Consider the following 21,764-nt stretch of genomic DNA (forward strand, 5'->3'; position numbering starts at 1 on the left):
TGCAGCAGAACAAAGCACATACTACGCATGATTCAAATTAATTTGATAATGTTCATTACTACAATACTTTGTCCTAGTAGAGGCTTTGGGAGGAGCAGACTGACAACTGGTATCGGTCTTCATTGAGAGACAGCCATTACAGAAAAACAAACAAAAACAAACAAAGAAACAAAGCCTCACCCCCCCCCCCCCCCCCCCAAAAAAAAACAACAGGAAAACTTGGTGGCCGTAGCCGGGCCTGCATCTGGCAACTCTTGCATACAGACAAGGAGTAGTAGGTATAAGCTTAAGTAAATTAAAAGTCCATGGGTTTTGGAGTTTACTTGTTCAACAAAGACGAGAGCTCAGCATCTCTCCTTAAAGCAGTTCTTAAATAAATTAAAAACCCCAGCATTTCCATTGTTTCTTTTTTCTTTTTTTGGCGAGAGAGCAGACAAATTGAGCACAACTATGCAGCCCGTCTAGTTCTTTCCTCGGCAGTTCAAGATGGACATCTACACAGAGTCTCTTCCCACCGTCATCATATTCTCTCTATCTACAGTATCCATCAGAAGCGCTTTAGTTCTGCAAGGCTTTCCTGAAAGACAGGCATGCAACATCTTATCCGTTTTCATCTCCGCAGAAGAAACTGATATGTGATATGGAGAATAGTGTTGCACGGCAGATTCTCCCCAAACAACAAGCTCTCTTTTTTCCCTTCCTTCTTTTTTTTTTTTTTTTTTAAAAGAAGGATATTTCATGAGCTTCTGTGTGTATATTGCAGACAAAGACAACCAAGAGGAATAGATAGAGGAAGTAAAGCTTAAATGGGAGAGAGATATGGGGAAGGCTTGGGATATAGTAACCCAGACCAAGACTTGACTCGCAGCTGGGACCGTAGGGACAAGTTGCCCATGATGATACAGTGCATTAGTGATGCCATCCTGTCCAGCATTCCACAACAAGGTTCCTGGCTAGCAGCTTTCTGACTAGCAGCTTACTGACTAGGGCAGTCATGGGTAAGTGGTTTAGGCGTCAGACTTGTAGCCCAAAGGTTGCCGGTTCGACTCCTGACTCGCCAGGTCGGTGGGGGATTAATTAACCAGTACTTTTCCCCATCCTCCTCCATGACTGAGGTACCCTGAGCATGGTACCATCCCGCCGCACTGCTCCCTTTTGGGCGCCATTGGGGGCTGCCCCCTTGCACGGGTAAGCATAAATGCAATTTCGTTGTGCGCAGTGTGTAGTGTTCACTTGTGTTCAGTCAGTGGAGTGCTGTGTTACAATGACAATGGGAGTTTAATTTGGAGTTTCCCAGTTGGGCTCTCACATCAGCAGCAATGACATCTACTGCGTGCTTAGCTCAGCTTTTAGGTTTACAAGATATAGCAGTACAATACATTCCTGGAGTGTTTGCCAATGGAGGGATACTTTGGTCTCTATGGGTGAATTCCAATATGCAGACTTGCGTCCTCCAATTGTGCTTGTGGCCTCGTACTAGGAAGTAATACGTCATGATGACATCATTGACAACAGCATTGTATTTCAATATCTCGCAAAAGCTCAATCATAAAGTAATTTTCCCATTTGAAAACGGGATGGTGAATAAAGAACAGTCCCCCAAAAAATTCTGTGGCTAGGCTGACAGCGGGGAAACATAATTGTTTTCTCCACGGAGGCGGGGCGTCAGCAAAACCCGAGGCCAGGCCACAAGCACAAGTTAAGGAAGGGAGTCTGCATATTGGAATGCACTCTGTGATTGACAATATTGTGTGTGTATAGAGTGGGCTAGCCCATGAGGAGTCAGCCATCAGTCAAAACCTGTTTGTACAGGTGTCTCCTCTCCACACACTCACACACTCACACTTGAGTCATTCACTTTTCAACCTTTTCTGTACAAACGCCTCCTTGACATCATCACAAGCCTCTCAACGCCCCCCTTGACCTCATCACAAGCCTCCCAACGCCTCCTTGACATCATCACAAGCAGCTCAACGCCTCCTTGACATCAGCATAAGCCTCCCAACGCCCCCCTTGACCTCATCACAAGCCTTCCAATGCCCCCTTCACCTCATCATAATCCTGCCAATGCCCCCCTGACCTCATCATAAGTCTCCCAACGCCCCCTGTCCTCATCATAAGCCTCTCAACGCCCAACGCCCCCTTAAGCACACCATAACCCTGCCAATGCCCACCTCCTCAGTATTGAAAATAAAACAGACTATTGCTCAGCATTTCCAACTGAGTACCCCTCTCTCTCAGCTTCTCAACGCCCCCCGAAGGGCTTTTGAACACCCCCACATAAACTTCTCTTATTTCCTAAACAGAATTTAGTGATGATGTCACTTTGTAGACTCCCCACATTATGGACTCCCCTGTGTACTCACGTGTGGTAGTAGTGATGTAATGTACTGTATGTAGTGTAGTGTAGTGTAGTGTAATGTAATGTAGTGTAGTGTAGTGTAGTGTAGGGTAGGGTAATGTAATGTAGTGTAGTGTAGTGTAGTGTAGTGTAACTCACGTGTGGTAGTAGTGCTGCAATGTACTGTAGTGTAGTGTAGTGTAGTGTAGGGTACTGCAGTGTAGTGTAGTGTAGTGTAGTGTAGTGTAGTGTAGTGTAGTGTAGTGTAGTGTAGTGTAGTGTAGTGTAGTGTAGTGTAGTGTAGTGTAGTGTAGTGTACTGTAGTGTAGTGTAGTGTAGTGTAGTGTAGTGTAGTGTAGTGTAGTGTAGTGTAGTGTAGTGTAGTGTAGTGTAGTGTAGTGTAGTGTACTGTAGTCTAGTGTAGTGTAGTGTAGTGTAGTGTAGTGTAGTGTAGTGTACTGCAGTGTAGTCTACTCACGTGTGGTAGTAGTGCTGTAATGTACTGCAGTGTAGTGTACTGTAGTGTCTACTGTAAATAAGTGTAGTGTAGTGTAGTGTACAGTAGTGTACTGTAGTCTAGTGTAGTGTAGTGTAGTGTAGTGTAGTGTAGTGTAGTGTAGTGTAGTGTAGTGTAGTGTAGTGTAGTGTAGTGTAGTGTACAGTAGTGTACTGTAGTCTAGTGTAGTGTAGTGTAGTGTAGTGTAGTGTAGTGTAGTGTAGTGTAGTGTAGTGTAGTGTAGTGTAGTGTAGTGTAGTGTAGTGTAGTGTAGTGTAGTGTAGTGTACAGTAGTGTAGTGTAGTGTAGTGTAGTGTAGTGTACTCACGTGTGGTAGTAGTGCTGTAATGTACTGCAGTGTAGTGTACTGTAGTGTCTACTGTAAATAAGTGTAGTGTAGTGTAGTGTACAGTAGTGTACTGTAGTCTAGTGTAGTGTAGTGTAGTGTAGTGTAGTGTAGTGTAGTGTAGTGTAGTGTAGTGTAGTGTAGTGTAGTGTAGTCTAGTGTAGTGTAGTGTAGTGTAGTGTAGTGTAGTGTAGTGTAGTGTAGTGTAGTGTAGTGTAGTGTAGTGTAGTGTAGTGTAGTGTAGTGTAGTGTAACTCACGTGTGGTAGTAGTGCTCTACTGTACTGTAATGTAGTGTAGTGTAGTGTAGTGTAACTCACGTGTGGTAGTAGTGCTGTAATGTAGTGTAGTGTAGTGTACTGTAGTCTAGTGTAGTGCAGTGTAGTGTAGTGTAGTGTAGTGTAGTGTAGTGTAGTGTAACTCACGTGTGGTAGTAGTGCTGTAATGTAATGTAGTGTAGTGTAGTGTAGTGTAGTGTAGTGTAGTGTAGTGTAACTCACGTGTGGTAGTAGTGCTCGAGGCTCTGGGAGCTGAGCCACTCCTGGAAGGCAAAGTCCCTGATGAGCTGCCTGTGGGCCTGCAGCACCTCCTGCCAACGCGCCTCCTGCCAACGCGCCTCCTCTCGCACCGCACCCGCCTCCTCCAGACGCACCAGCACACTCAGACTCAACTCCTCCAGAGTCTGCACATCTGCAGGGAGATACGGTGTACACTTAGACACAATCAGGGCTCTGCATTAACCCATTGTAGCCCAAGGCTAGAGGCAGCCTAAGGCTGCAAAAAACGCCTCCTGAATACCTAAGCCCTTTTTGGGAAAAGGTGCCCTCTGCCTATTAAAACTTAAATATCTTAGCCTCCGAAGCACATAAAAACATGCAATAAGTTGCATTTAAAAGCTTGGATCCTTATCTTGTATAAAAATGTGTTCATTCAGCTCTTACATACCTACATTGTTAATAAAAAGCTCAAATCTCAAGAGCCTGAATGCAGCGTATGTCGCTCCAGGTGCCAAAGGTCAAACATTGTACGCAGCATCAGGATAAAATGGGTTAACAACACAAGCCAATTTGCCAATTTCTGGTGAAATTTCAGTTTGGCTAGTAGAGAAGACCAACTTACTAGCCACTTTGACCCATTGGGGAGTGTGTGTTTGGCTAGTACGATAAGATATACTAGCCATTTTGCCTAGTGATGCAGATGAGTTCATTTAGAGGGGACAAACTGATGCAGTGGTGTTTGTTGTGTTTTGGAGACTTGGCATAAAAATTGGGTTACTAACTACCCTGTTGCGTTTGCTGTGCTTAATGTCTCCTTGTGATTAGAATAGCCCAATGACATATAGGCCTATATAATAACACAACATTATACAGCTGTGGCCTAGTGGTTTTAAGGAGATGTGCTTTAGATGAGAGGGTTGCAGGTTCTAATCCCACCATTCCACTGCCTACCTCCCTCCATGGCTGAAGAGCCCTTGAGCAAGGCACCTAACCCCACATTGCTCCAAGGAATGTAACCAATACCCTGTACTTAAAATCACTGTAAGTCGCTTTGGATAAAAGTGTCAGCTAAGTCTGTACATCAGCAAGGATACATAATGTTTAAATTGGACCAATGAGTCGCCATATCTAGATGATAGGCCGCTCTCCATGGGGCAGAAAAACAAACAAACAAAAACAACACAAACAAACAAACAAACAAACAAACAAACAAAACCCAACAGCATAGGCCCCTGTGGACTGTCAACCCACCGGGAAAATGCCCCGTAAGCCAGACTGCCAGTCAAGCCCTGGTCTAACCATGATGTATACTGCGATCTCTAAAACTCTTCATTGTCCTCTAGGACAAATTCGTGCAGCGCGGTGCAGACTGCTTCCATGGATAAATGAATAAATAACAAATTGTGATAGGGCTGCTCGATATTAGAAAAAATCAATATCACGATATTTTCTGTAAATATTGATATCACGATATTTTAAGCGATATATACGAAATTCCCAACCCCCGCCACTATTATCATAGTGGAGTAGCACACATAATGACTTTCTAGTTTCTAGTGCTTTCTAGTAGCATAATGTCTGGTAAGTCTGGGTGAATGTAGACTTGAGGAGAGCGCGAGACTTGAGAGGCGTCTATCTTTCTCGACATAGAGCTAGTTCTGATGTACCACCCCTGCGTTTTGCTAATCCCTTGGCTGCCATACTGCACCGTAGCGTTGCAAATGACAAATGACAAAATATCACGATATATGAATTTTGATATTGATATCACAATATATGAGGAATATTGATATCGCAACATAAATACGATATATTGCACAGCCCTAAATTGTGATTCTCATAAAGGCAGACACTGACATTTTGGCTGCGAGCTACATTTTGCACATCATGTGTCATAGCTTGCATTACATAATCTGATTGTTGCATCGGCCTACTGTGTAAATAAATAAATATACTGACCTTTGCAAGTGTACACAAACACACACAGTCACACATCCCAACCACTATGATTCATCAAACCCACCCCTGGAGGAACTGACACTGTGGTTGCAACAACTATCAAAATAAATTCTCAACTCTCAAAACAACAACGCAGTAGGAAGCTGATTAGCTTTTTATCTGTGCTCATTTAGCAGGCAATTCGCACTGTGCAATGCATGCATCACACCATCTCCAAGAATAATGTAGCCTACGCACTTCTGCTTACCATCAAATAAATGCTTGTACTCTGACAAGCGATGTTTTTGAAGCCATTCCTCAATCTGACTTCCTTTAGATTTCTTCCAGCGCACCTCCCAAAAGCAAACCCAGGACACGGAGCAGAGGATGAAGGTCAGGACAAAGCGGCGGTCCATCAGACCATCTCCAGCCCGAACTCCGAAACTCTGACCCCCGATCCGATCCTCAGTCCCACCGCCGCCACGCTGCTTCCACTTTGGTCGTCGGCGTGTGACAGTTAATGGGTGACAGGGTCATTGGGCAATAATCATTTCCCGAATGTTTTTTCCTCGTTCAGGTTTTCACTTCGTTCCGTTTGGTAGAATCTAGAAGGGTATTGACAGCGTTAGGAGTTGTGTTTACAAAAAACGACTGACCTGAGAGCAAACATTAGTGCTGGTGCTGGTGGTCTGTTTGCAAACGTCAAATGTCAGACTGACATTCAACAAAAACATAGGGGGTATGCCATCTACTGCGCTGCAGGCAGATCAGTTACATTGCGTCGGCAAAACGAGACTGATTCACGGAATACTGAGCAGCGAAACAACACTTTCCAATCACAATCAGAAAAGTGGCATGAGAATAAAATAGACGCCCGTGTATTCATTTATAACAACGACAAATGTCGACGTTGTTAGCTATGCGCTAACACAGTGATTTCAGGGTTAACGTTAGCTGGATACGGAGACGACAACATCGAGCCGCTTCCTTTTCTGTATTGAACACAGGGACGCATTCAGCAAAACAGAAAGCTTTAGATTTTAGGTCCATGCACCCAAAGCACACTGAGCACCATTATGTCTACAAGCTACTTACATTGTGAAATAATAATTGACCATTGAAGGATGCTCACAGTCACGTCAGAGAGCCACCATTTTCTTCTTCTACGCTTTTGGCCAAGTGAGTTACAATGGGATTGCTGCCCCCAGCGTTGAGGGTCTGTATTGTAGCTATTATCACAGACAGGCCAAACTAATCTGATACATTTAATTAATAAACACTGAACACATACATTTTTGCTCAAAATCTCACAAAGAGCTGCCTTTTAAGTCTCTTAACCTGCCTAAAACAAAATTATTGTAGATATTTGCTTGATGATGTAGCCCGTGGCCCCAAACAAGTCCCCATAGCCTACTGTGGAGACCTGAGAAGAAAATCTGGGACATTTCTGTTTGGCAACATTGACTGGCCTATATTTCCACAGGAAACATAATTAAAACAAATGTGTCATGGTTTAGTTTGAAAAAAAAAAAACTGGGGGACAAACTGATACAGTGGAGTTTGTTGTGTTTTGGAGACTTGGCATAAAAATTGGGTTACCCTGATGTGTTTGCTGTGCTTGATGTCGCCTTGTGATTAGAATAGCCCAATGACAAATAGGTCTATATAATAACATTACGAAGAAGAAGAAGAAGAAGAAGAAGAAGAAGAAGAAGAAGAAGAAGGACAACGACGACGACAACGACGACGACGACAACAACGGCAACAACAACAACAACAACAACAACAACAACAGTTATGTCTTATACATAGGCCCTACCAGTCAGCTGTCCCCATCATGGTCCTCAGTAGCCGTAACAATTGGTCAGTAGTCCCAGCTGTATGTCTGTTGGTCAGTAGTCAGCTGTATGTCTGTTGGTCAGTAATAATAATAATTATACATGAGTTTTATATAGCGCTTTTCATGGCACTCAAAGACGCTTTACATATAGCATAAAACAAAAAACAACATTACAAAGACATACTGAGACTCAACAGAACAAAACAGACGGTAGTGGAAGGTTATGTCCATGGAAGTGGGAGCTGTAGGCCTACGGTGTGGTGAAGTTGGCAAATCCATGATGGGGGCGGCGGTGAAATGGGGATTCCGGAATCCCAAAGCCTCCCATTGTGGTGGCAAGTTCGGTTGAGGGAGACAGCCGAAACAAGCAGGTGAAGTTTCACAGAAGGACGATGAAACCCAGCTGTCTGTCTGTTGGTCAGTAGTCAGTAGTCCCAGCTGTATGTCTGTTGGTCAGTAGCCCCAGTTGTATGTCTGTTGGTCAGCAGTCCCAGTTGTATGTCTGTTGGTCAGTAGCCCCAGTTGTATGTCTGTTGGTCAGTAGTCCCAGTTGTATGTCTGTTGGTCAGTAGTCAGTATGTCTCTTGGTCAGTAGCCCCAGTTGTATGTCTGTTGGTCAGTAGTCAGTATGTCTCTTGGTCAGTAGCCCCAGTTGTATGTCTGTTGGTCAGTAGCCCCATTTGTATGTCTGTTGGTCAGTAGTCCCAGCTGTATGCCTGTTGGTTTGTCTGTTGGTTTATCCCCACCACAGCTCATCTCTTGCCTATCATTATTCCAGTCAGTCCACTGCCTCACTAACACTAACAGTGCAGTTCATTACATTACACCTTTAGCAGACACTCCTATCCATACTGACTTTCAAAAGAGGACACAATAGGCTGTGCATGCAACATAGCATAATATAAGCCTACTGTTCTCTCTAGGCCTACTGGTATATAAGTTCCTCTCTAGCAGTTGGACTATAGTAGTGTTTCTCAACGGGGGCGGTACAGCCCCTCAGGGGGCGTTGGGGAGCTCTAGGGGGGCGTTGAGAAGGATACAGCTGAGAGGGGTGGTGCTAGTTGCCATTGGGGGGCATTAGTCCATTTAATTTTTAATACTAAGGGGGGCGTTGTCAGTCTTATGATGATGTCAAGGGGGCATTGAGAGGCTTGTGAGGAGGCCAAGGGGGCGTTTCTTCAAAAAAGTTTGAGAACCACTGGATTATAGAGTGATAGTTAACCACTTTGCCTTAGAACAGTGGTTCTCAAACTTTTTCCATCATTACCCCCTTCAGAGGGTCTGAATGCTTCCGAGCCCCCTCAAGCACAGAATCAAATAAAAGGTGACTGGTGGAGATTAAACAAAAAGGGACTGCAGTCGAATGCAGATGTGTGTTCATTTCCTATGCTATTCAAATTCATGACAATTAATAATATAATGTTGGTGAGGGCTTTAAACTTATTGACTAATTGGCGAGACAGGAAATAATTTCCTTGGGGGGAAAAAACCCAAAATCAGATGTCACACGCCCCACTTTGAGAAACACTGCCTTAGAGGTAGAATCAGCCCCTCTCTTATTTCAAACCGTCTTTGGTAGAGTACAGTGGAAGCATTGTCTCCTTCAACCGCTCAAACACGACCTTCTCCTCTAGAAAACAGCTTATCTTGCAAGCTCATCAGACCACAGCCCAAAGCATGACCATTCTTAAAAACAGGCCTTGAAGGAAACCGATGATAACATGCACATGTACGCACACACACACTTACATGCGCACAGCACACACACACACACACACACACACACACACACACACACACACACACACACACACACACACACACAAGTGTACGCACACACGCACGCACGCACACACACACAAAAATGCAGACACGCATGCATGCATGCACGCACGCACGCACGCACGCACGCACACACACACACACACAAACACAAACACAAACGCTGGCAGGTTTGGGTGAAGGCTAGGGATGGGCAATGTGGCAAAAAAAGACAGATCAAAATGTAACCTATTTTTTCATATTGGTGGTGGTTATGTATTCATTATTATCACGATTACTGCTGCACTTTCACAGTAATTTTCATGAATAGGCCTACCGGTAACTGTGCTACCAGTTACATAACAACACATTAAGCTGTGCGCTGTCTTCACCAGTCACATCACTCACACACACACCAAGCACAGGTTTTTTTTTTTAGCATCCCATTGTCATTGTGACACAGCACTCCAGAGCACACAAGTGTTCACTTCACACAACAAAATTGCATTTATGCCTCACCCGTGCAAGAGGGCAGCCCTCAAGGGAGCAGTGCAGCGGAACAGTACCATGCTCAGGTCATGGAGGAGAGCACTGGTTGATTACTCCCCCCATCAACCTGGCAGGACGAGAGTCGAACTGGCAATCTTTGGGCCACAAGTCTGATACCCTAACCACTTACCCATGGCTGCCCATAAAATGATTAAAAAAAATAGGCCTTCTTGTCACCAATTAATTCTCCTACTCAGGCATTTGCATAGATATTGTCGATAGTTGATCCAGAAATGCACTGTGCATTGTGACTAGCTCTAACAACATGCTGAATTCTGAAATAGTTCCTTTTTTGTGGCAGTTTTACAGAACCACCAATTCACACTCCAGGCCACTAAGCGGCAGCATTGTATTTTTACGACCCGGTGGTCTGCCGAAAAGTAGCTCGTTGGTTATTGACGTCACGACCAAGACCAGGCACCCACGAGGATATTTACTCATCAACAAAATGGTAAAATTCTCTTCAATGTTTGCATCCTTAAGTATTTCACAAGTTTAAATATCCTTCCTGCCTACGTTATTTGTGATGTATCTAGTAATGTAGCTCTCAAACGACTCCATTGATGAAACGTCGGTGTTGTTGACAAGAAGTAGCCTACACCGTACTGCCTCACAACTCTGATTTCCTAGCTTTCTCTGTGTGTTTAGTTTTTAGAGCATGAACGTAAACGTGTTTGTTTGGTTGTTTAGGGCAAAACGAACAAAAAGAAGACGAAACAGTTTGCAACAATGAAGAGGATGATCAGTCTAAAAGATGCACGATTGTAAGTACTCGTCTTTCAGCAGTTTTCTCTTACATTTTCCTATCCAAGATAAGCACCTTCAAGGGTTAGGGTATTTGTCTTTCCTTATTGTTGATTATGTAGCTAGATATGTCAAAATATCATACAGTTTGTAAATGCAGGAAGTCCAAAATAAATATTCGTTTAATGATTGTGAAGAAAAGACAAGGGTTGTCATTTAGAAATAGGCTTTACATCTAGAAATGTCCATGGGAGAATTTGTAATATGCATTACACATACCCCTCGCTTCTATCCAAAGCAACTTTGTGATTTTGGATGGGACACGCAGTCCCTGGTGTAGTTTTGAGTTGTATGCCTTGTTCAAGAGTAGGCCTACTTGAGCCATGCAGTAGAGTGGAGATACTTGTTAGGAGAGAAATGATGATGCAGGTGACACATCGTTCCTCAGACGATGTCCACAAATAATCCTGTCTTATATGAAGGTATATGCAACCACAGCTAAACCCAATATTGTACAAAGTATTTATTTGTTGTTGTTGTTGTTGTTGTTGTTGTTGTGGATTATCTTGGAAACCTATTCATTGCAGTAAATTAATTAACAACTAATTAATTTATGGGCATTTGCTGTGGTTATACCACTTAATGTCTGAGCCCAAAAACATAATTGACTCATGCATGTATTAACATTTTGCAGACAAGTTAATAAGGACCAATCAAAGAAGTCTGCAAAAAAGAAGAAGCTGGACCCATCGGCACTGAAAGAAGTCGAAGTGTAAGTGACATTCAGAAGTCTTGTATGGTTGTATCTTTGGACTTATCAACTTGGTGCAAGAGAAGTGATTACCTGTAGATTGTAAGGCTGTAACGATATTGTATCGAACCGAGAAATCGTGATGCGCAGAGTCACGATATTGTATCGCTGTGCAAGAAGGCAGTATCCTGATGCACCCTTTCAAAATATTGTTAACTTTCATCCAAGCTTCAAATGTGAAAAAAAATCAAATAAATTCATTTTAAAAGATAGATTTAAAAACCGTAGGGTGTATCAAATTATAGGTCCAAAATCGTGATACAAACTGAATTGTGAATTGAGCGTATCATTACAGCCCTAGTAGACTGTGGTTTGTTTGCTTTCCTCTTTCTTTGGTTTTAGTAAACGCACACGATAATGAAAAAAAAAAACAATTGTTGTCACACACACTAAACAAAAGAGCACTTTTCAATCTCTGATTGTTGGAAACTGCTGTCTGTCAAAAAATGAGCATTCTTGTCCCTCCTCACAATGCAAATGTTTGTTTAAAATGTATAAGCCTATCACAGGAAACGTTGCTACATTTTATTACAAAGCATGTTAGGCTATATGCGTACATTTAAGCATTTCACAGTTCTAAAAACTGCGTTTTGTTTCCTTTCCTCCCCTGCAGGCCCAAGTATCCCTCCTGTCTCTTCTTCCAGTACAACACTCAGCTGGGTCCCCCCTATCACATCTTGGTGGACACCAACTTCATCAACTTCTCCATCAAGGCCAAACTGGACGTCATGCAGTCTATGATGGACTGTCTGTATGCAAAGTGTAAGTCCCAATTGCTTGCACGCGGAAAACAGCCGTGGCATGCTAAACGAGGGTTATGTATTTCTGAACAAAATGAGGACTCCAGGCTCTTCTTTTCGATGATTTACCTCTTAACTTGACCTGGTTTATTCCTGAACCAGCTTCTTGGTATATGTCCCTGGCTGCCATACTGGTGTGTAAATTCCCCGGTAATCTGCAGCTTTCCCTTGTGTGGATCCACCAGTCCTGACGTAGAGTTGTAGTATGCACAAAGCTGCTAGACTGTGTCATTCAAAATCAAATTGGCAGAAAGAAAGTGTTAGAGAGATTTCAACCATTACTTAAAGACACAATCTCAAGTATATTTTTTAAAAAGTTCAGTTTAGAATCTATATTGACGTTTTGCATCCCTTGTTTTCCAGGTATTCCTTACATCACAGATTGTGTTATGGCTGAATTGGAGAAGCTGGGAATGAAGTATCGAGTGGCACTAAGGTACATAAACTCTAACCTCAAACATGCAATATGGATACTTGCAGTAAATTACAATGCATTTTCTTAAAGTTCTAAAAAGTTCTTAAAGCCTTAACTCGCAAAATTTCATTATCAAAGGTTCCATGCCCTTATCCTAATTACCATCCTCCCTTGAGGTGGGGTTAGCTCGCAAGACGTCATTAACGAAAGAAGTTTAATTGAATATCTCTCAAAGCGCAATTCAAAGGTCGTTTTCTCATTTGCAATCGGGATGTTGAATGGGGAAAAGTCCCCCAAAAGTTGTTGTGGCTAGGCTGACAGCGGGGAAACTTTATTGTTTTCTCCACGGAGGGAGGCAAGGTGTCAGGTTGAGGAACAGGTCGATAATAGATAATGGCATGAAAACCAAAGTGTCCAACTCTGCCTGCCACTACACAGAGCTCCAATCAATTATGTTGTTTAAAATAAATCTACATAATCTTGTCTTGAGAGAACCGCTTTTCTTGATGGCTGTTTTGTATTTAAGTCAAAGCAGTGTAACAGCTTACTACATTATTCTGAGCAGACGATTTTATCTTAAGTGATTTACGGATATTTACAGGGCATTGGTTACAGTTCCTGGAGCAATGTGGGGCTAGGTGCCTTGCTCAAGGGCACTTCAGCCATGGATGTAGGTGTAGGGAGGATGGGTAAGGGTGGGATTCGAACCTGCAACCCTCTGATCTTAAGTCCACCTCCCTAACCACTAGGCCATGGCTGCCCCAGCCTATAACAGATTGTGAACATTATGTGATGTGTTTTTGTCTGTTCCTCTGCAGGATAGCCAAGGACCCGCGCTTTGAACGCCTGCCGTGCACACACAAAGGAACATACGCCGATGACTGCTTAGTCCAGAGAGTCACACAGGTAACCTTAGACCAGAATACATATGAAAATCCCACTGGAAAAGTCCCAAAGTGTCATTGGTCATTGTGACCCATTACACACAGCACACAGTGTACACACAATGCAATTACATTTATGCCTCCCCCCGAGCAAGGGGACAACCCAATAAGTGACCTAAGGGCAGCAGTGCGGGGCGCTGTACCAAGAGGTTCCTATTGAACCGGCAACTCTTGGGCTGCAAGCAAAACCGCTTGTTTGTAGCCTAGAAATCTAGACGCCCCTAGCGACCGCAAATTTAATTGGCTCGCCAGGCTACCTTGTTTGCACATAAAATTAATTTGACTTGAACCATTCAACAAAATGTGTGTGTGTGTGTGTGTGTGTGTGTGTGTGTGTGTGTGTGTGTGTGTGTGTGTGTGTGTTTGTGTTTGTGTGTGTGTGTGTGTGTGTGTGTGTGTGTGTGTGTGTGTGTGTGTGTGTGTGTGTGTGTGTGTGTGTTCTTGCTCTAGCATAAATGTTATATCGTGGCCACAGTGGATAAAGACCTGAAGAGGCGCATCAGGAAGATCCCCGGCGTCCCCATCATGTACCTCTCCAATCACAAGTAGGTGTTCACTATGATGTGCAGCTGATAGGGACGCAAATTATCGATTAATTCATTAATCATTAGTTGATGGCCTTATCGATCGACTTACGATTAACTGATAAGTGGCGTTTTCACCCCAAAATCTCAATGTTTCTCGAAAAAAACCTGCTAAATCTCAAAATTTGTATTAAATGTTGAGATAAAATACCACATTTAAATTACCGGTAGTTCTTTTTCAATTTTTTAATCCAAAGGTGATTTAAATATTCCCTCTCTTCACATACCCATTTCACCTGGGTCTCTTGTCAGTTGAATTGTCGATTAATTGTGATTAATGTTTTTAATCGATTAACGCATTGATCGATTAAAGTCGATTTAATCAATTAATCGTTTGCATCCCTAGTAGCTGATTACTACCTCCCGCTAAGGAGGTTATGTTTTCCACCATGTTGTTTTTTCTGTCTGTCTGTCTGTCTGTTTGTCTTTCTCTCAACCTTGTTTATTGGGCCAAAATGTTAGTGTAAACTCGTGCAAGCTCAATGGTGTTCTCCTCTAATTTTCTGTCGAAACTCACTTGTCTAAAAGGCAAAATGACATTGACGGCTATTTATTTTAATCAGCTTTTAACTTGACAACCAAATGCCTTTTTAATGAGTCTGCTACGCTCGGGGTTCTTGGCCAGACAGATCCAGCCCACTAATCTCCCAGCTGGAACGGCGATAGGGCTTGACAGCACTCCCTTCCATTGTTCAATCAGACGGGCTTAAAGAGCAGGCAGAGCAGAGCAGAGGGCATGTTATCAAAAGGAATTATGGTTTTAGCGACAACTGAACTTTTTTGGAGATTGGAAGTGCTTGTTTCTTTCCAAGACGACAGTGCAGCATGTGCAGAAAGGCTCAACATCTTCTCGTTAGTAGTGTTGTTTTTTTGTCGTTTGTGAACGAATCGATTCTTTTGAACGGCTCCTAGATGTGAAAGATGGGAATCAATCAGAGCTGGGGAGTCACTGTTTTAGTTTGGTTTTTTTGAGCACATGACCTTTATGTGAGTACTTCCACAATTTGAGAAAAACTTGAGTGTCTGCCTCAGAGAGTGGCAGGAAGGTAGTCTGGAAAATCCCATGCTGCTTTGCACAATAGTTCTGATCTGAAAGACAGCATGGAGTCTATACCCAGAGAACAGACCAGATCATGGTCCCTGTCTCTCTGCAACCAGAGCGATGACTGCAGTTTATTTGAATAGATACAACTGACACGATTGGCTATGCTGCTTACGTATGCCAAGTGATACACATTCGTAACGCCCAATGAACAGCTGTCATCAATCGTAAACCACACACCCCCTACGGGATTTCCAGTAGGAAGGTCTCCACCTTATCTCACTTGATCAGGTCTGGTGATAACCAGGCAAGGACCAAGCAATTATGAACCGCATGCCGTCAAAGAGCCATAAATCCTATCTTTACTCACTAGAAAGAGAAGTGCAGTGCTTACATCTAAACGCCCTAATGGTTAAGGAGATGGGCTTTAGATCAGAGGGTTGAAGGTTAGAATCCTCACCGTCCACTCCCTACTTCACTCCATAGCTGAAGTGCCCTTGAGCAAGGCACCTTACCCAACATTGCTCCAGGGAGTGTAACCACTAACCTATACTTACAATAACTGTAAGTCGCTTTGGATGACTGTCAGCTAAGTGTAATGTAATTAGTCCTGGACCAGCCCTGTAGACCCGTTCGCAATTTTGAGTTGAGGGCGTTTCTCACTGGATTTGAGTTAGTGGGTTCCTAGACATTAAAAATCACGGAGGTGCTCGTCCACCATAGTGCCAGATTTTTCACAATATGGCCGCCAAATATGGCCGCAATTGCCTATGACAAATATCTGTCTTTTTACTTTTAAACTGTTTATACACATGTCATACATATATTCCGACCAATTTTTGGAGAGGAATTCAATTCTGACAATTACATGAGGAGGATGTGTGATTTTGACCTTAAAAGGTCATTGCCAAGGTCAAATTTGCTATTCTGAAGAGCGTTAATAGACTTCCATTGTAAAAATGAGAGACAAATGGTCAATTATGGCATGAGGAGTTATTTGCTGATATTACTATGATTATTTGTGTCAGTATAGTCCTTAAAAGGTCAAGGTCAATGTCAATGTCAAGGTATTTTCCCTATTCTGAAGAACTCAGCCATGTGCTTGCCCATTAGGTCATTATTAAGAATAAGGAACTGCCACTTAATGTAAATCTAACATTTCTAACATTTAATATTTCTTAACACTTGATGGACCATCATAGCATAAATAATCAATGAATAAATGTGATGATAAAGACCTAGGCTTAAATTAAGCCAAAAACACAATACATTTACTAAGGTGGAACATTGTAACATTGTAGTGATGTATTTATTTTAACTCAAAAAATCACGTTATCATTATGATATCATATCTTATGATAATGGTTTCAGGCATTTTAATGGCAGGAGTATGCCAGGTGTGTGATCCTGCCACCCATGTTGCTTAGGCTCATGCTTTATTTTGGGGTCCTTGGTTCTTGCAAGTATGTTGCAGACTCTATGAACTAGAAATGCCCCTCTCTAAATGTGCCCTCTTATAGCACTACTGATGGGAGGAAGAGCATTGATTCCAGCACCATTGCTGTACATTTCTACTCTGTGAACATCAAATATTACAGCTGTTGTGGTTGATCTGGCCCCAGCCCAGACACGCACCAAGTACTTCTCAGCCAATGTTGCATCTTGCTCGGTCAATATTTTGGCCTCTCCAAAGTTAGCCAAGTACTGGACTGGATCAGAAACCATGGCTGCATGTTTAGTCCCAACCTCATGCAACCCCCCTACTCATGCAATCATCTCCTTACAGGATATGTTCTTTGATCACAGTTTTTGTCAGTGACGCTCCAAGATGAGAGACCAGTGCCATACTGCTGGTAAATCTCCTGCATACCAAGTTCTTGGAAATATGGGGTGTAGTAGAAAAGCAATGCAAATGTGTCTGTATCATTTGAGTCTATAACAACTTTTCTGCTTCACACGAACAGCCCACTCAACATGCACCAGCAACCTGGCCTAAGCCTCATCAACGCAGTTCAAGAGCTCTGGAATCTCTTCACCATCAGCTGACTTTGCTGGTAGCACCTCATCATCAACAACAACAGGGCTGACAATGACAGTAGTATTGCCTCTGGTTTGATAATAAATAATGTCTGGAACTAACAATTGGAGATTTCACTTGTTCTCCACAGAGGCCCAGAACTTATCAAGTTGGTGAGGAATGGGTGTTTGTCCGTTCATGCGAATGATGTCAACGGCTGTTGTTGAGTTGGTACGCCCCATGCGCTCACCTTTCTTCAATGACATCTCAATGTAGAAGTCACAAGATGGATGAGCTCTGGATGTCACCAGAGGGATATTGCTGAGTTGATGATGGCATTGATGACACCGCCTAAATTCTGCCAGAGGCATTTGACGGATCTTTGACATGAAGTCTACCCGAACATGAGGGCAATAAGTAGACTCAGAGCTTCATTGGGTGATATTAAGGTGAGGCTCAATTTCACTGACAAGCTTCACTGACAACCAACGGAAGGTCACCATCTAACAGCGGTGATGCTGAAAGGACATCATGAGATCTGCTGAATACTCATGCCCCGTTCCTCAGCAATGTCCATCCTCCTATGTGCCTCAGCTATGTCTTTAGATGAGACCAACTTCTGCTCCTTTACGATGATTGCTGGTGTCTTCTATGGTTGATCTTTGTACTGCAGAAGATTCCTTTTTGAAACATTCCACTTATCTAATGTTCATGAGAACTAACCTATCCTGCCTGTATAAGCTGAAGACAGCTTTGGAGACGGTTGCGCAGGCGAGGTGTGACAACCTGGTTGCTGAGCAGATTGTGCAGTGGAACGGGTGCATTAACGGTCACTGAGTGGATTCTGCGGATCAACCACAACGTCTAGCAACAATGACACATTTCAGTTGAATGTAAGGCGTGGAGTGGTGCTCAGTGCATGTTGGAGGTGCCATTCTGTCCGCTTCAAAGTGGTGTTGTTGGTGAGAAAGTTGAGGACATCAGTGATCATTGTAATGTGATGGAAAGAGCTCAAACTTTGCTGCAACATTAACATTGTGTGTGGCTCCTACTACAAAGTGTCCTCCATGACCCTGGCATACTCTCTGAATGCTGCTCAACCTTTATGTCACCTCCCACAGCACAGAACTAGCAATGGCGATCCTGCACAACCCACTGACCTACAGAAAAGCAACGGTACAGCTCAGAATGTGTTAACACTAGAATCTTGATTTGTTCAAGATACCATGATCCATAGCATAGGTAATTAATGCAGTTACGTACTGCAAAGATTGGCATAGGACGTTATGGTAGCCACATATTGATTTATTTTCCTTCTCTTTCAGAGACAACAGGATTTTTAATGATGGCCGCCAAATCCAGCCAAACCTCAAAGAATTAGCAGAGCTCTGACTTGTCTTGATTCAAGCTCTCCACTTGCTCAATCAAGGCCTCAAACTCAAATTCTGGGCAACTGAAGCCAGTGAAGTGTGCAATGCCTGTACCTGTGCAAGCACTGGATAGTCTGCTTTGTCCTTGTGAGGCCGGAATACCTCCCACTGGAGAGACATGCATCAATGCATCATCCAGGCCAGAACCTCGAGGCAATTTTCCCTGATATCTGAGAATAACACGCGTCCAATGGAAAGGGCCAATACAGGGGAAGAGATCCTTGAAGTGCTCTGTCTCATGCAGGTTTCATCACACCAAATTGCCATTGATGCCTGGTTCATCTGTCTGCGAACACTGGAAGTTGGATAGGCAGTGTCTGACAGTGGCACACTCAGTAATGGGTCTTGGTATTATAGGAAGGAAGCCAGCACGCATCATTGGCACCACAGCAGATGAGACAAATGTGTGTACAGCAGCCTGCATCAAAAGGTCTCCTCCTGACACACCAGAGTGAATCAGGCTGATCAAGAATTCATGCTTTCCTGATAAACCTTTTGCAGTTGCAACATGCAGTAATGTTGCTTGCTTGTTTTCAGGATGCAGCAGCATGTCTGGTGGTAGGGCCGGTCGAACCACTGGCTTTGCATGATCAGGTACCTCTTGGCATGGTAAATTCCTCTGCAGTACATCATCAGCTTGGCTTAATGCTGTGCCTGACACTGGAGACTTTTGAAGGTGTCTGTTCACTGAAGCATCTTGAAACAGTAATAAGGCTGCATAGTGTGAACCCTTGGTACCAGAAAGTGATGATTTGTCAGCATAATCAGAGTTGGATACCTGCCAATGTATTATCCTCCCTTGTAAAAGTGCTTGGTATGGTTTTCTGTCGGTTTTTCGAGCATTCCACAACATAGCTAGCAAGAAGACTGGTCAGATCTGATTGTCTGGTAGCTTGAACATGAACCAATCCTGTGAAAAGTTGCGAGAAGGTTCTTGATATGAAGGCTTTTAGTGTGGGAAGCATCATATGCAATGGTGTTCGCCTTATTCCGCTTTGAATGTTATGCACAAGCATTTGAAAGAGGCAGTGAAGTTGTGTACTCTTGTGATGTCTGACACACTTCTCCTCTTCTAGTGGGGGCTCCTCTCTGTGTTGACTGTTGCAGTGCATGTGCTGTCCTGTCCTCTGACTGTGTGGAAGTGTTAGATTTACATTTATAGTGGCTGTTCCTTATTCTTAATAGTGACCTAATAGGCAAGCACATGGCCGAGTTGTTCAGAATAGGGAAAAGGCCTGGAATATGACCTTGACCTTAACCTTGACCTTTTAAGGACTACACTGACACTATACTGACACAAAATAATCCTAGCAATATCAGCAAATAACTGCTCATACCATAATTGAGATTGTTTCTCATTTTTACAATGGAAGTCTATTGACATTCTTCAGAATAGCAAATCTGACCTTGGCAATGACCTTTTAAGGTCACATTCTCCACATGTAATTGTCAGAAATGGTTTCCTCTCCAAAAAATGGTCAGAATTTATGTATGGCATGTGTATAAACAGTTTAAAAGTAAAAAACACAGGTTTTTGTCATAGGCGATGGCGGCCATATTTGGCGGCCATATTGTGAAAAATCTGGCACTATGGTGGACGAGCACCTCCGTGATTTTTAATGTCTAGGAACCCACTAACTCAATTCCAGCGAGAAACGCCCTCAACTCAAAATTGCGAACGGGTCTACAGGGCTGGTCCTGGACTAAATGTAAACTTGTCCTGAGCATACCAGTTCCAGTTGATCAGCAGATTCCAGAAAGTGTTTGCAAGGGGTCATTGGTGCCAGTTCCACTGTTCTAGTCCCTGAACCAGAACTTCTACATGACAGTTTTACTAAGAATGTTTTTAGTAAAGTAAAGGATAATTAATTAATATCTAAGGAAATACATTTTAGCAGCAATTTCATTTCATTTATTGTTAATTTGACAGGGACGGTGCACAATTAATATGTAAATAACATTTAGATTAAAATGTAAACATCTGTATTCAAGCGCCAGACATTAAGAAGCTGTTTACCCGTATTTGTATATATTTTTAAAACACATTGGTTTTGGTCTCTGGTTTACATGTAAACAGAGTTTTAGAATGTGCATTTCAAAACTCTGTTTGGCAAAAAAAAAAAAACATTTAGGGGGGTCAAATAATTATAATAGAGTTATAATAGAGTTTGTATTCACATGTCGTGTTTACACGTAAACAGATTTTCAAAAAATATCCGTGGACACTGCACTGTCATGTCGGGGTCCCGGGTTCGATTCAGGCCCCAGGTCATTTTCAGACCCTCCCCCTTCCCCCGTCTCTCTCCCATTAGCTTACTGACGGCATCTCAAACTGTCCTGTCCAATAAACTGGTATAAAACCCCCAACAAATATTAAAAGAAAGGATTTTTTTAAATGTAAGAGTATCCGACGACACGTCTCCTGTATTATCTTTTCATGCGTTTTTCTCCTCTCTTCCCTCTTCAGGTACAACATTGAAAGGATGCCAGACGACTACGGTGCACCGAGGACCTAGATGTAGAAGCTACATCAGAGATGTCTTATTTGCACAGCTAACTGATTTAGACGTTAATTTTCCGAAAGAATATGTATCATATTGGATATTTATTCAATGACACAATGAAAACATGTAATATTGAAGAAACAATGTGACCAGGGCTATACATTAACTGTTTTTCATCACTAGCCATAGCAAGTTGGCAAGTAGAAGTTAATCTTACTAGCCAAACAAACTCACCATTAGTGAAATTGTCCAGTAAGTTTTATTTTCCACCAGCCGAACTGAATTTTCACCTGTATTTCGCTGGTTGGCGAGTGTTAATCTAGAGCCCTGGATGTAAAATAACGATATATTGAGACCCATTTCTTTATTTTTCTTTTCTTTACAAATAAAATGTTTGTTACAATCTGATTTCAGTATTTCTTTTTATTTGTATCATAATGTGTTGCGCAGATATGTAGCCTACTGCATGTCGTGTTGTGATGAGGGGACAATTTTTCATCAGATGTTCTTGTCCAAAAACATGGGCGATTTAATATCTCCTGAATTTTAAACTCATGATCTGGCTTTATACATCTTGAGCATAGGATTATGGCAGAGAAATATACAAAAAAGGTGAGTGTGTGTGTGTGTGGGGGGGGTCCATTCAGTGACACAGTTCTGTCAGATGGATCTTACTGTATTCTCTCTGGTTGGTTATATGTCTAGC

The 21,764-nt window shown here is 42.7% G+C and overlaps 2 protein-coding genes across 2 annotated transcripts in view; one reads left to right on the forward strand and one right to left on the reverse strand.

Moving 5' to 3' along the window:
• arel1 (apoptosis resistant E3 ubiquitin protein ligase 1) overlaps positions 1 to 6,811 on the reverse strand; it is a 44,176-nt gene extending 37,365 nt beyond the window's left edge. Inside the window, exons 1-3 of the mRNA XM_063223957.1 lie at positions 6,713 to 6,811; positions 5,886 to 6,222; positions 3,683 to 3,872 (exon numbers count right to left, since the gene is read on the reverse strand). Coding sequence (XP_063080027.1) covers positions 3,683 to 3,872; positions 5,886 to 6,033 — 338 coding nt within the window. The 5' untranslated portion in view covers positions 6,034 to 6,222; positions 6,713 to 6,811. The remainder of the gene's footprint in view (positions 1 to 3,682; positions 3,873 to 5,885; positions 6,223 to 6,712) is intronic.
• A 3,291-nt stretch (positions 6,812 to 10,102) lies between these two features.
• fcf1 (FCF1 rRNA-processing protein) lies at positions 10,103 to 21,466 on the forward strand. The gene is made up of 8 exons (XM_063183423.1): positions 10,103 to 10,218; positions 10,458 to 10,531; positions 11,206 to 11,283; positions 11,936 to 12,084; positions 12,486 to 12,558; positions 13,356 to 13,443; positions 13,932 to 14,026; positions 21,022 to 21,466. Exons 1-8 carry the CDS (start codon positions 10,216 to 10,218, stop codon positions 21,068 to 21,070), a joined length of 609 nt encoding a protein of 202 aa, XP_063039493.1. The 5' UTR covers positions 10,103 to 10,215; the 3' UTR covers positions 21,071 to 21,466.
• Positions 21,467 to 21,764: the final 298 nt, after the last annotated feature.

This window comes from Engraulis encrasicolus, chromosome 19 (assembly GCF_034702125.1).
Source record: "Engraulis encrasicolus isolate BLACKSEA-1 chromosome 19, IST_EnEncr_1.0, whole genome shotgun sequence".
Classification (NCBI taxonomy): Eukaryota; Metazoa; Chordata; class Actinopteri; order Clupeiformes; family Engraulidae; genus Engraulis; species Engraulis encrasicolus.